This window comes from Ambystoma mexicanum, chromosome 6q (assembly GCF_040938575.1).
Source record: "Ambystoma mexicanum isolate Mex_15411 chromosome 6q, UKY_AmexF1_1, whole genome shotgun sequence".
NCBI lineage: Eukaryota > Metazoa > Chordata > Amphibia > Caudata > Ambystomatidae > Ambystoma > Ambystoma mexicanum.
Genome location: NC_090937.1, coordinates 1,062,587,885 through 1,062,601,482, shown reverse-complemented (window position 1 = coordinate 1,062,601,482; position 13,598 = coordinate 1,062,587,885). Strand labels below are relative to the sequence as shown.

At 45.3% G+C, this 13,598-nt stretch overlaps 1 protein-coding gene across 4 annotated transcripts in view; it reads right to left on the bottom strand.

Annotated features, from left to right (window-relative positions):
- SGCZ (sarcoglycan zeta) overlaps positions 1 to 13,598 on the bottom strand; it is a 6,780,780-nt gene that overhangs the window by 2,025,353 nt on the left and 4,741,829 nt on the right. Inside the window, exon 1 of one of the 4 annotated variants that reach the window (XM_069631595.1) lies at positions 351 to 846. The exons of the other annotated variants lie outside the window; for them this stretch is intronic. Within the exon in view, the coding sequence (XP_069487696.1) occupies positions 351 to 506 (156 nt within the window). The 5' untranslated portion in view covers positions 507 to 846. Of the gene's footprint in view, positions 1 to 350; positions 847 to 13,598 lie in introns of those variants that run through there. 4 annotated transcript variants of the gene reach the window in all.

Genomic DNA, 13,598 nt, shown 5'->3' with positions numbered 1-13,598 from the left:
ACTTGTGTCAGGTGCATGAACAACTTGCACTATGCTTCCCAGCTATTGTATATGGCGTGCTTTCCCGACCTCTCCATTCACTTCAGAGGGCAAAACCCACAGGAAAACCTACAATAATACCGAGCACAACTCGCGTCAGCACGCCTCTCCTCAGCACAATTAAAACGTGTTGTACTGCTAATGCCGGTGGGCAAGCATCGGAAAATCCATTTCTCACTGTGTGTTTGGAATTTCCTTTTATAATGTTGGTCCGTGCAATATCACCGTTGCCATGGCAACGCTGCATCATCCCATCTTATAAACTCTTTTTCTCTCTCTCAGTTCAGCAACTCACTCTCGTCTACACGTACCTCTTGCATTGGCTGTTTTTCACCAATATTCCGATGTTTTCTCGACTGCAAAAAGGCACACTTCCGCTTTCCCTCTTTCTCGATTGTTATCTTCTTGGCAACAACATTCACAGACTGTATGCGAGTTATGATGACCCGCGCCTCCACAGCTGGCATGATCCCGGAGCATGAACATCCGGAAACGGCAGCTTCGCCTTATTTAAAACCATCGTCGGAGTCCAATATCGAGGGTGAACCCGGTTTCAGATCATGTCCGCGCTGACGCTGTCCCTCGAAAGTAACGTCCCGCTCCATAAAATCGGGCATCCCGTCCCCAGGTCGTCTGCTGCTGTCACCTAGATGTTCCGTGGCCGTCTGCGCCTCGGCTCATCGTAACTCTTCACGTGTCGGAGGGAATCACGAGCGTGCACTCGGCAGCAGCATGCATGATGCTCGGGCGCTGCCAGCGCTTCGGCTACGCTGCCTCTCCTTGCGCGGTTGCCACAGTGAAATCGCGCGCTGCGCCCCCCCCCCCTTCGCCAGGCTCTCTATCGTCTCTCCTTTTCATTCCGCTGGCGCCCTTGGCACCTGTGGTTAGAAACCTGTGTTCGTCTAATTATCAGTCACCCCGACTTCTCTAGCGAATGCCAACCATTCTATGAAAGCGCCTGGCTGGTTTCAGAGTCATTTTCTGGAAATGCAAGATTTTATACCCAATAAACATTATAAAAAATGATGACGGGTGATTTTGTATTTTTTTTTTAAATACAAGCAGACCCAAAGACAGACAAGAAAGCTAACGGGTTATCGCTTAAAAAATGGTACTGTCATTTGGTCACAGGTCACGACGATCTGTCTCTGGAAAGACACGATAGGTCAACCACGCTGGACGAGAAGGTCCGATGTAATGTGCGCGGGCGCCAGAGAGCAGCCTAGGTCGGACTCCAAGGAATGGAGCGTCCGGGGAACTGATTCATCAGAAAAAAAGGTTCCACCGTAGTAATATTCTTTTTGACCTTATATGTCTTCTTACCCCCGGGTACCTGAGTGAAAAATAAGTCACAATACGAAGGACGCGGTTGTACAACAGTGATATCCTCTTTCCCGTACTGCCTCATTACGGAAGCAGTGGTAATGCTACTGTGGGTGGCACCAGTTGAATACCACCGGCGGTACAGAACTTTCACTTACAGGAGAGATAAATATACAACCTCCCCTTACCATTTGTGTCAACATTACTGTAGGTTGTGCTGTATTACGACCACGAGTTGATATCACAGACAGATGAGACATCTTAATATCGTGAACAACACAAATAATGTTTTGAGTAGTGCTTACAGTTAGCAGCTGCCGCATTGTAATGTGCCCCTTGTGTGTTTCCCCAAAACGCTAAAGTAATCATGAGTGTTTATTGATTGATGTTGCATGGCTCAAATCCCAGCACCAGGAATGTACAGGTGTTATTCTTAGTGGTATTTAGGCACTGGTTTCTGCTGGCTGTACATTTTTTACCACCAGTAGAATTCATGGTGACCTTTAAAGTGCACACACATGGGTTCACCAAGCGTTGTATGCACTTCGTGTGCTCATTACCCGTGGTGGCATTTTCCAGAAGGTATCATTTCACACTGACCACAGTAATACAGAATACTGATGCCACCACTTTTTGTTTTGTTTTGTATTCACATTTTTATTAGCGTATATGCAACACAACAAGACAAACAGTCCAGGAAAACAGAACATGGTATATGGCATGTCAGGTCCAAAAACCTCCCCCAAGTCTCCTCATACAGATTCATTTTTTTTCTGGTTACGCAGAATGACTCGCTTAAGCAGTCACATCCACGAGGAAAAGGGGGCATTCTTCAAATCGCGCAAATTTTTATTTTTTTTTTGCAGATAGTGAGCTTCTAATAAAATATTTTTTTGGATATGTCAGATCCTCCAAGAGTCCATCGCCCCCCAAATTATTGTCAGAAAATCAAAATCCAGGTTAGATAGCAAAATCGTGTTCATCATTTCAGTAACTCTGAGCCAGAATATTGTTACTTTAACACACTCCAAAATCATGTGCTTGAAGGAACCAGCTCTGTCACCACAACCCCAACAGGCATCCAAGTCAATCATACCATTTGGTAGGTGTCCAGTAGACATTGTTGAGAATTGTTATCTGCCACACTCTCTCTCCAAGATTCAGCGAGGCCAAGGCCACATTCCTACACAGGCTATCCCATCTTCCTTCTGTTATTTCTGTGCCAATTGACCCTGACTAGGACCTGCGTAGGGTTTTATTGGATTTCCTGTTGTGCATTAAGAGCTTGTACACATTGGAGGCAAAAGGACCTTCCTTTAAAGTTCAGGAACTTTTCTTTCAGGACATCTTGCCCATCCACTACCACACCACCAATTGCTGTTCTCAGTGTCCTGTATTCTCCATAGGTGTATCCACAGAGTTCTTTCATTGTAGATAGCGTTGTGAAGGGGATCAATTTTTTATCCACGACTAAGTCACCAATCCATTGACACCACTCAAAAAGCAGTGCGGCCAGAAAAGAGGTTTCCAGTCAATCTGCACCCCCGTATTCAGCCAAATTGACGTTTTGAAGGTGGCAATGTGATATTCACCCTGACTAATTCCTCCAGACAGATCCGTTTCCTTCTAAAATACTCAGTCGCTAGAGAGGAAACCTTTCCTCTAACCTTCCTAGTTGTCAAGAGTGCCTCAGGTGCAAGGGGCGTAGACAGGCCCGATTCTGCTCGAGCCCAAACATCAGGTAATTCCTTAAGGATACGGGTCAGATGGATTGTTGAAAAAGCAAGATGTTGCAGGGATAAGTTCAGGACCCCCAATCGCCTCCTTCTCATTAAGGGAGTTGTAATTTCCATAGCTTCAGACGTGGCTGCTTCTGCTCCCATAAAAAGCTCTGTAACAGGCTCTCGATTTCTAATAAAGTTTTCCTTTCACATGAAGGGGTCAGAACACTCAGAACATAGGTTATGTGAGGTGCCGTGTCATCTTTATAGCACTGGCCCACCCCCAAATGGACAACTTCCATTTGGACCACCTTCCCAGATTCATTTTCAGGTTTGATATCTTGTGCCTAATGTTTTCAGTCTGACCTCCTTCATCAATCACACTCCTAGATACCTCATCCTTCCCGAGCATCAGCGGAATCCAAATTCGGCTACAAATGTGCTATTGTGGGAAGGAGAAGCTAGCAAGGCTCCAGACCTGGCCTAGTTGATTTTTTATCCAGAGTAGATGGTGAATTCCTCTATCTGTTTCATCAAAGTCAGAAGTGAAGACTCTAGTTCCCGTATCAAAAGGAGGATGTCATCGGCATAGAGCCACACTTTCTGTAATGCTTTGCCGAATTGAACACCCTGTATTTCAGTGTCCAATCTAATCTTCATGGCCAGTAGTTCCTTCACCAGTACGAATCGCAAAGGTGATAGTGGGCAGCCTTGTCTTGTACTCCTCTCCAGTTCAAAGTTTTTGGAACACATGCCATTGGTGTTGAGTGCCATTGATATCCACCTTCTCATCTCTGTCCCAAATCCAAGGCATTCGAATAAAGCCAAGAGGAAGTCCCATGTTATCTGATCAAACGCTTTTTTGCAATAAAGAGAAAGAGCCGCCACACCTGATGCCTGCTTCTGACTATCCAGCATTGTCAAGATCAGTTTTTGCATATTGGTAGAGGGGTTCCTCCCTTTTACAAATCTACATTTATAGGGACGCTAATATTAGAACTAGTGAGATTTTTCAGCCCTCCATTTTTGACTATAACTGGTGTTATTGGCCTGCTCCCAAGTTAAGTAAGTGTTGATGTAAAGGTGACGGTGCTTAACTGCTTAACAAGTGAGACGTGTCAATACAGTCTATTCCCGACAACCATCGGAGGGCTGTAATGACATTATAATACCAGCAAAACATCCAGGAAGAAGTAAAAGGGCACCAAAACATTAAACAGGCTCTATGATTCACCCTCAGGAGTCAGGGAGAGATTGTAACATGCTTGGCTGAGGCGCTGATGTGATAGGATGGATGGAGCAAGGCGACTGAGGAAAGGCTAAGGTGTCAGAGATATGTGAAGGCGAGCCAGAGAGAAAACAGCAGTGTGGGTCCTTGGGGATTGATGAGCATTTGCCTGACAAAAGCAGGAAGCAGGCAAAGGGAAACAGAAGACTGGCTGTGGATGGCGGCGCCCCTCCCCATAACAGGCAAAGCATCCAAGAAAGAGTGCATTCCCAGGATGGGTTAAGCAATGGCAGAAAGGGGAGAGGGCATGCTACAAAGAATGGAAGGAATGATTGCAGTCAGGCATGAGATGGTCTTAGATCAGCTGTTATGGCCAGCTCTTGCCCCATTTCCTGCAATGAACCTGCCAACTTTCAAGTAACATAATGAATTGTATTAGTAATACAGGTAAAACAATTGTACACGATACATTGCTTGTGTAATAATAATAATAATAATAATAATAATAATAATAATAATAATAATAATAATAATAATAATAATAATAATAATCAATGACATGTGTGATGCTGGAAATGCGTTATGGTGGGACAGGGTCTGCTGTCATTGTCCTGCCACTTCTCTCTGTGTGTTCTCTCTATGTTTTCTGCCATTGAGGTCCCGCTTGGACCTCAGCAGTGGAGTGGAGCTCTTCATTCTTATCTTTTGGTGAACATCACCCCTGGGATACCCTTATGGCACCCATCAGTGGGGTATACCCTTGTACCCCTTATGTGTGTTTTTGGGCACCTGTATTTTGCCCACAGAGCAGGGTATAGGCTGGTGGCAGCTACATGCTGACTTGGCCGTGACTCTGAGTGCCTTCCACCTTTGGGACACCCAGGCCCTGCTATATGAATCAATGGATTCCTCTTAGGAGACAAGATAACCCCTGTGGACTTTTGGATGTCTATTGCCTTTTACCTTGTTTCCCAAAGTCTGGAGAAACCCTGACTCTGTCCCTTCCTCCTTAATGACTGCTGGGTGGAAACACCATGTATGTCTCAGGTGTTCCCTTCCCCCTGACTGGCTGTTCGGTGGAAATGCCTTATATGGCTCTTGGGCTGCCTCCTGTCATACTGACTGGAGCTTTCCCAGGTGTTGTGTGTCATAGGTACACCTTAGGGGTAGGACCTGTGTGAATGGAGTCTGAAGTGAACTTACATTCTCTGATGTGGGTGTCTGGTTTCTGTGTGTGTGACAAAATGAATGAGATAACCCTGCCTGAAACTGACATGAATGCAGTGTAGTGTGCTTAAAGGCTGGGTACTTGCCCCGATCCACATCCTTTGTTAAGTGGAGTGAGTGGCCTGAATGCCAGTCAGCCTGATTGGCTGCCTGCCTGCATGAATGCCCTAATGTGAGATTGGTTGACTGAGCCTGGCTCAGGCAGATTGAGTGAGGGACAGATTTGCATATCTGGGGACCTATCACTTACCAATTTGTCCAGTTGTTGAAGTCGAAGTGTAGCAAAAAAAAGCTATTATTTGAAGCCCACCTGGAAGAAAAGTCTGCTGCTGCATTTCTTCAACAATTTGAAAGCTGTTGTATCTCCCATGGACTGACCCACAGAGGACCTGCAAAATAGACCTCTCCCCTGTACCAGTACCAGGATGAATCACTGTCCAACAGATGTAGTGGGGTCATGTAGGGGGGTCAAGAGGACCAACAATTTTGATGCCCACCCTCTCAAATGGTGTGCCAAGCACTAGCAAAGGCTGCTGTGGGGGCAATGACACTGCCTCCAGCCTTGCCAGACAATGACAAGTGGGACAAGTCATGCAGTGAACTGCTTCCACTTTGACTCCCATTCTGGGGCCTATAAAAGTGGGCTGAGAGCCTGTGCTTAGTCCTCTTGGTCCCAAGATGATCAGCTAAGGGTACCTCATGTGCCAACTACAAAATGAAGGGCCTGTATAACTGGGGTACTACCGACCTCTTGACGGTACCTGGCTCAGGCTGAGTGAACTCACTGCAAAGCAGCTCCCCCACCCAATATATCTTAAAGGTCCTAGGCACTTCTCCTTGTGCCTGGGCCTGGGAAAATTCTCTTATACCCTCAAGAGAGTGGCACTCTCTTTGATCCTTTTAAAAATCCCCCATATACGGCCATCCTTCAGCCAGCATGCTTGAAGGTCAGGGTGATCCTCTGGGTTGAGTACCTCTCCTTGTGGAGGGTCCTCTGGCACTTCTCCCATCTCTACCAAGTAATTCCCGAACAAAATATTGGCAGGCACATTGTCCTGAACCATCAATCTCGAGGGTAACTAGAGCTAAAGGAGATAATTTGGGAGGCCCACCAGCTAACGTAGTGGCTCTCACAGGAGCACCTACATAGTCCTATGGCCTGAGCAGGGTCCTGTCCACCACTGTCATGCTAACCCCAGTGTCTCTCAAACCAGTGGAAGGCTGGCCATTTATGAGGACACTTCTCACAAATCTTCTAATGTTCTGTGGGATAGTAACCAGTACTTATGAATACTGGTCCCAGGCCCCAAGGAACACTAAAGATATCTCTACAGGAGCACCAACGGTGATCCCTGGAGAGGAGGGGAGGACAGTTACCTCCACCTCAGACATGGATTTACGGGTAGCCAGACGGACAGCCTGGACACAAAGTTCCCTCCCTTTACACTCGGTGTCACCCCTTCTGTGGTCCAAGGCCCCACAGTCCCAACAGTTGGCAGGAATGCAAGGGACTGAACTGGATCCACTGGGAGCCTGCTTTGCAGCAGGAGCACCACTACTCTTACTCCCACCCCATGAGACATATCTCCACTAGATTTGTGGATCTTAGAGGGAGAATGTTTAGGTTTATTTGGATGTGGCTGCTTCTTGGACTCATCTGCCTTATAATGGGTGACTTTCTCTTTGTCCTTGTCCTTTTCACTGGGATCCTTAGTGGACACCCTGTGGAAGACCCATGTATCAGCCAAATTGGCCAACTTAAAGGGATCTAAAATATTCTGGTCAGCAATGTACTGACGTAGCTTTGGTGAACAAGCTTCAGAAAAATGTTCAAGAACAAGAGGTGAAACAATTCAACAAAAGACTTGGCTTTGTAACCATCAACCCATTCCATCATGTTCATATGTGCAGCACCCACCCAATCAACCCAAGACATGTTCTCTATATTCTTATAATCCATGAACCTTTTAAGTTACTGGGCAGTTGGCTTGCGAAACTTGGCAATCAAATCAGCTTTCATGTACTCATACTGGCCTCTTTCTTCCACACTCAGTTTCAGAATAAATTCATAACCAGTCTGAGGTACTCTACTTAACAATTAGTCTGATCTCCATTATCAACATCATGGATACCACAAGCCATTTCAAATGCTTCAATCCATAGGAGGATAAAGAACCCTCCACATACCCACCAACCAAATATTTCATAAACTGAGTTATTGGGGACCTGACACCCTCAACTAGTTTGGCTGAAGTCTCCACTCTAGCATTCTCCAGTTGTATTCTTTGATGTTCAGTGTCTCTATCTTTGAGTATTACTTCCTGTGTCAACTCCTCTTTCTTTAACTCAGCTTCTATCTCTAACCTTTTATATTGAAAAGCTACCAATTCTCTTTGTAGCTCAATGTTCAAAGGTTCAAGTTGCAGGACATCCCCCTGAAGAGCACTGCCAGGTTTAGGAATAGAAGAGACAGGAGAGGTGGCAATCCCATTGGCAACATCTGTGTCTTCACCATGGGTAAGGACCCCAACAGACCCTACCCCATTTTCATCATCAGTGTCACAATCTGTCTGGTAATCCACAAGGACAGCTCTAGTCTCACTAACGCCAGGCCTCACCCCATGGTGTAGGGACGCTATTGACACTGGTGACAGTTGTGAGAAAGCTATAGGTTCCTTGCTAGCTAGTCCTTGGGTATCTATCCTCCAGGTGGCCAGGACACAGCCATTGTTATTGGATCCAGTTTCTGGGGTGGACCAATGAGGGAGGATCACCAGGATGGGGGGTCATTGGGGAGTGGGAGTGGGACACCGATGGGTGAGAGGTGGTATCTCCTTCTTTAAACACCTTTTCCCCATCCAACCACGTAGGACATTCCAAAACAATGCCCCTCCCTTTTCTGACACAAACACTTTTGCACATCATGAAAGACAGCCGGCTAACACCAGAGCCTTTTTTCTGAGATATCCCAATACAAGGGTCAGGCAAAGTCAGGCAACTGACCAGAATCACACACACCTGATGGTCCTTTCCCTTCCCCAAAGGGATAAAAGGTGGAGCACGAGAGCAGAGAACAAGCAAGGCAGACAGCACGACGTAAGAGCTAACTCAGCATGGCAGTTCAAGTGGATGCGAAAGACAGAGTATATGGAGAGGGTGACAAGGAGATAAGCGACCTTACCCTTTCCATTGAAGGCCCATCAAAACCCCTCCTCTGCTGATTACCAAGCTGGGCAGAGACACTTGTCTCTGTGGTATCAACCCCGACTCCAAGACAAGCAGTTCATCACAGCCAGTGAGTCGAGGGGAGAGTCGATAAGAAACCGAACTGTGTTGAACAAAAAGTAGCAAACGGCTGATTTGAACTGTTAAAGAACTATTGATGAAAAAAGGGGATTATAAGCAACAGAGAAGCCCGACACCATGTGGGTGCTCAAGTGGTATCCGGTCAAACCGCCGAATGGTAAACCATTGAATACCAAAGCATCAAATTATAAGCAACGAAATGGCATTCCATCGGATATATAAGTATTACATTTATTTAGGTGATACATGTTTTAGGGTTAGGTATAAGGGTTAGGGTGGGGGCTAGGGTTAGATTAAGGGTTAGATTAGGTTAGGGTCAGGGCTAGGGTTAGATTAAGGGTTAGATTAGGGTTAGGGATTAGGGTGGGGCTAAATTTAGATTAAGAGTTAGATTGAGGTTAGGGTCAGGGTTTGGGTTAGGGTTAGAGGTTGGGTTTGGGTTAGGGCTAGGGTTAGATTAAGGGTTACAGTAGGTTTAGGGTTAGAGTTTGGATTAGGGTTAGGGGTTAGGGTTGGGGCCAGGGTTAGATTAAGGGTTACATTAGGGTTAGGGTTTGTGTTAGGGTTAGGGTTAGATTAGGGTTTGGGTTAGGGCTAGGGTTAGATTTAGGGTTACAGTAGGTTTAGGGTTAGGGTTTGGGTTAGGGGTTAGGGTTGGGGCCAGGGTTAGATTAAGGGTTACATTAGGGTTAGGGTTTGTGTTAGGGTTAGGGTTAGATTAGGGTTTGGGTTGGGGTTAGAGTTAGGGTTGGCGGCTGGGCGTGGGTGTTGGGGGGTTGGTGAGAGAGAACCCACCCAATATACACAAAAACTTTAAAACGGTACAAGGAGCTGGCCAGTGGTGAAATTTTAGCACTGGACAGCACCATGTAACGTTGTAAAATTACAAAAAAGCATGGAAATGCTACTTTTTACATGTAAAAGTGTATTTCCATTGAAACCAGTCAATGTATATTGTCGATGGACTGGTTTCGATGGAATTGCACTTTTATATGTAAAATATAGGTTATGGGTGCTTTTGCATTCAATGGTTTGTATTCAATGCTTTTGTTTGTCGATCCTATTTTTTCGACGTGATCACTATAAACCTGCTTAAGTAGGAAACTGTGGGTGATATCCCGATGATAGAAACTACCATAACAAGAAGGCCTTAGGAAAAGGCAAAAGTTGGTCTAAGTGGTCATACAGGGGTCTTGTCAAATCCTTTATACAATTGAAAGACTTTGACCGACTGATGATTGTGAAGCAAAGGGGAAAATATCCTGCGTGGTAAAAGTTTGACACAAACAGTGTGTTGGAAAGGTTAGCAAGAGTGAACCCAGCAGATGGATGTCCACAGTGAAATATTTGAAAGGACATTGTGATTAGTGAATGCAAGAAAAGCTATTGTGAAGTGAGGGAGGCTGACGATTGACAACAGAACTTTGTGCAAAAGCTGTTGTGAACCCACAAGAGGGACGTTGATGATGGAAAATGGGTCGAAACCTAAAGGAGGGATATCCAGGGGTGAAAACTCACCCCCAATAGTTCTTTGAGAGTGTCTGCAACTGGGAGAGCGGGAACCAGGGGTTAAGTCATCACCCAGAGGCATACATAAAACAGAAATGTGTGTTTTTTTGTTGAAAATATCAGGCCCTCGAAGGCAAGAGACTTTTTAGTTAAAAGAGACTTAACCATCAAAGAACCTGATAGCTGGAACAGAACTGTCAGCTCGTGCTGGGAAAGCTCGAGTGTGTGCTGTGCTCAGGAGATCCACCGTGTCCCATGCTCAAAACGTGAGGAAGGGAGAACCCCCCGACAATCACATCCTGACTTATTCTTTGTGAACACTGCTTTCTTTATTGAAACCCTGTCCCACACTCTTTCTGTAATTAGTTGTAAGGATTTGGCAACAGTTTGTTTTCTTAGTATAGACCCTTTTGAGAAGATGCCACAAGGACTGCCTTATTTTTCATTTGATTGTCAAAGCTTGCTCACATCTTAAATTCAGGTTTAGGTTAGGTGTTATTCCACCCTGCATTTACAGTTTAATAAAAACCCTTGAACTGTGATCACTTGTGTCTGACTTTACTGTTGCCACTGTGATATGATAGGATAGGGTACTTATAATGTGCCTCTACACAAGTGTGGTAAGGCATGACAAGGCAAGGAAGGGTGAACCGAGGGAAGACAGAACGTGGCCAGCTTGTGGCAGGTTCAGGGGTATGTGCAGACATCAAGTGTCAAGAGCTGGTGGGGGCTGTATGGATACAGAAACAGCCCCCAAGTTCAGGGGTTTCATGGGAGGCAGTTCAGGTGTGTATCTGATGGGGGAGGGGAACTGGGCCAGAGAACAGAGGGTAGCCAGGTGACCAGCGCAGTTTCAGCCAGAAGTTCAGCATCGGAGAGGAGGAGAGAAATCAGAAGCAAAGACTAAGGTCTTGAGGTGCTTCCAGAACCGGAGATGGTTCTCCTCAAGTTTCAGATGGGCAGGGAGGCTGTTCCAGAGGGAGTCCCCAGCCGATTAAAGAGATCTACCACCAACTCGTTGCTTGAAGAAGCGACTGACCATGAGGAAGTTGGAGGCGGATGAGCGAAGAGCTCAAGAGGGAAGAGATTTAGGAAGAGAGAGTTGAAACTATTGAGGCCCCAGGCCCCAGAGGGCCTTGTGGACAATTCAGAGGGTTTTAAACATAATCCTTGCACACCTTGGGAGCCGGTGCAGAGATTTCAGTCCTGGAGAGATTCAATCCCTGGGCTTGAGGCCAAGGACAAGTCTTGCAGTGCTGTTTTGGATGAGATGAGTTGCAGGCAGAGGGTGGAGAGTAGAAGCAGGCATATTTAGAAGGAGGCTGTTGCAGTAGTCCAGCCTAGAGAGAACCAGAGCTTTGGAGGCAGTGAACTTCTGGGGGAAGCAGATGAAAGGAAGAATACCTCTGAGGAGGTGCATTTGGTAGTCTGACTTCTTAGAGATGTCAGAGATGTGAGGAGAGAAGGAAAGTGTGTGTACTTAAGAACCTGCCTGCATCACCTCCTGAAATCTTAAGCCTGGCTGCTCGTCCATAGCTACCCAATTGAGAACCTTGCTGGGGTTGTTCTGTGCCTATAACCTACCATATGAGGGGCAGAAGTATGGAATAACAGTAATCTCATTCAAGGAGTTTAAAAATAAAAATCCTTATTAATATTAACACAATTAGTAGTAGAGGCAATAGTGGCCGTACGAGTAGTTCTCTTCAATACTGTATCATCATTAATGCGATCACAGCACAGAATCAATTGCATTATATTAAACAGTGCTCTGTTTTTAATTGTCAAAGAACATGTTTCTGTGTTACATGCATGTTTCCTTGGGAAAATTGGGATTTAGTGAGAGGCATATTGCTCAGAAATGGTCTCAAAGCAAGGACACAAATTGAAAGAAGTCTGGTACACAGGCCCCAGTGGCATCCACAGATTTTGGTATGTCGTCTCGCCTCTCAATTTACATCGGTCCGTCTGCCTCTGCACTTTCAAGGTTTAAAATGACAAACAATATATTAGTAATGATGCTTATCTCTTGGTCTCACTGACTCTGGAGGCAAACAGAAGCAGTGCTTGCAAATCAGGTGGTCTCCTTTGGTGACTAATGTCTATGAACAATTTGGCACACACACATAAGGGTTTATTAGAAGATTATGAAGGCCTATTTCACCCTACTCTACATTTGGATTTCTAGAATGAAGAACATTTTTCCCCTATGAAGATCATGTTCTTAAAATGTTTGGGATGCGTCAGTCTGTGGAGTATTTTTATCCACGTCACTGCACCACACTGCACCCCTTTGCCAATGGGGAAAGGAAATTGCCAAAAATGGAGGCAATTACCCCAGTGTTCACTAAGTCTGCAAAATTGCTCAGAGTTCATAACCCATAAAAAGAACTGCACACCCTGCCACATACACCAGCAAAGTGGTGTAAAAGCAGGAATCACTGTTGCCATCTGTCATCACTGCTGTCATCTGTCATCTGTCACTGGAAACATGCCCACAGAATGGCTAAAATCCGAGAATGCCCCTAAACACAGTTTCCTAATCAATGTCAATCTTTAAAGTGCTGTTTTGGCACTAAGTTCAGTTATTTTCCCCAGTGAATTATTGAAAGGAAAGTGTGCTGGAATCATTGATCCTCCAGGCAGTCAGAGGAATCCAGGCATCACAGCCTGACAGCTGCCTAAAGACATTGGCTGTAAAAAGTAGCTTAAATGTATTTTCTTTGTCCTGAAAAATTGTAATATCCACTATTTCAATCATGATGGTGAAGGGCTAATTCTTTTAAAAGCTTAAAATCCTTCATAGACTGGTCTTATATTTTATATGTGAACTGAAAAGATTTAATGTATAGGAATCCAGTCTGAAGCCAATCCACATGTGAACTCTGATCTGACAGTGCCTGGCCTTGGAAAATTGACATTCCCGTTGACACTCCCTTGAGAACAGGAAGGCTAGTGGCCGTTAATGGTTCACGCATAATCCCAGCAAGCCACTCAATCGGGCTGCATTAGACATTTGTCTGTGGGCTGACCAAAGAACAAAGGACATGCTGAGAATTGGCCTCTGCAAGGAGGAGCAGGATGTGGTGGAGGTTTCTCAGTGAACTTCAGAGGACTGTCAATTTGCTCACTTTGGAAGTAAGAAAAAAACCTGGACTGGATTTTTAATGGAAATTACTTGTTTTGACCTCAGAACTTTATGACATTTAACATGACAGCCAAAATAAGTAGACAAGTGAAAAATA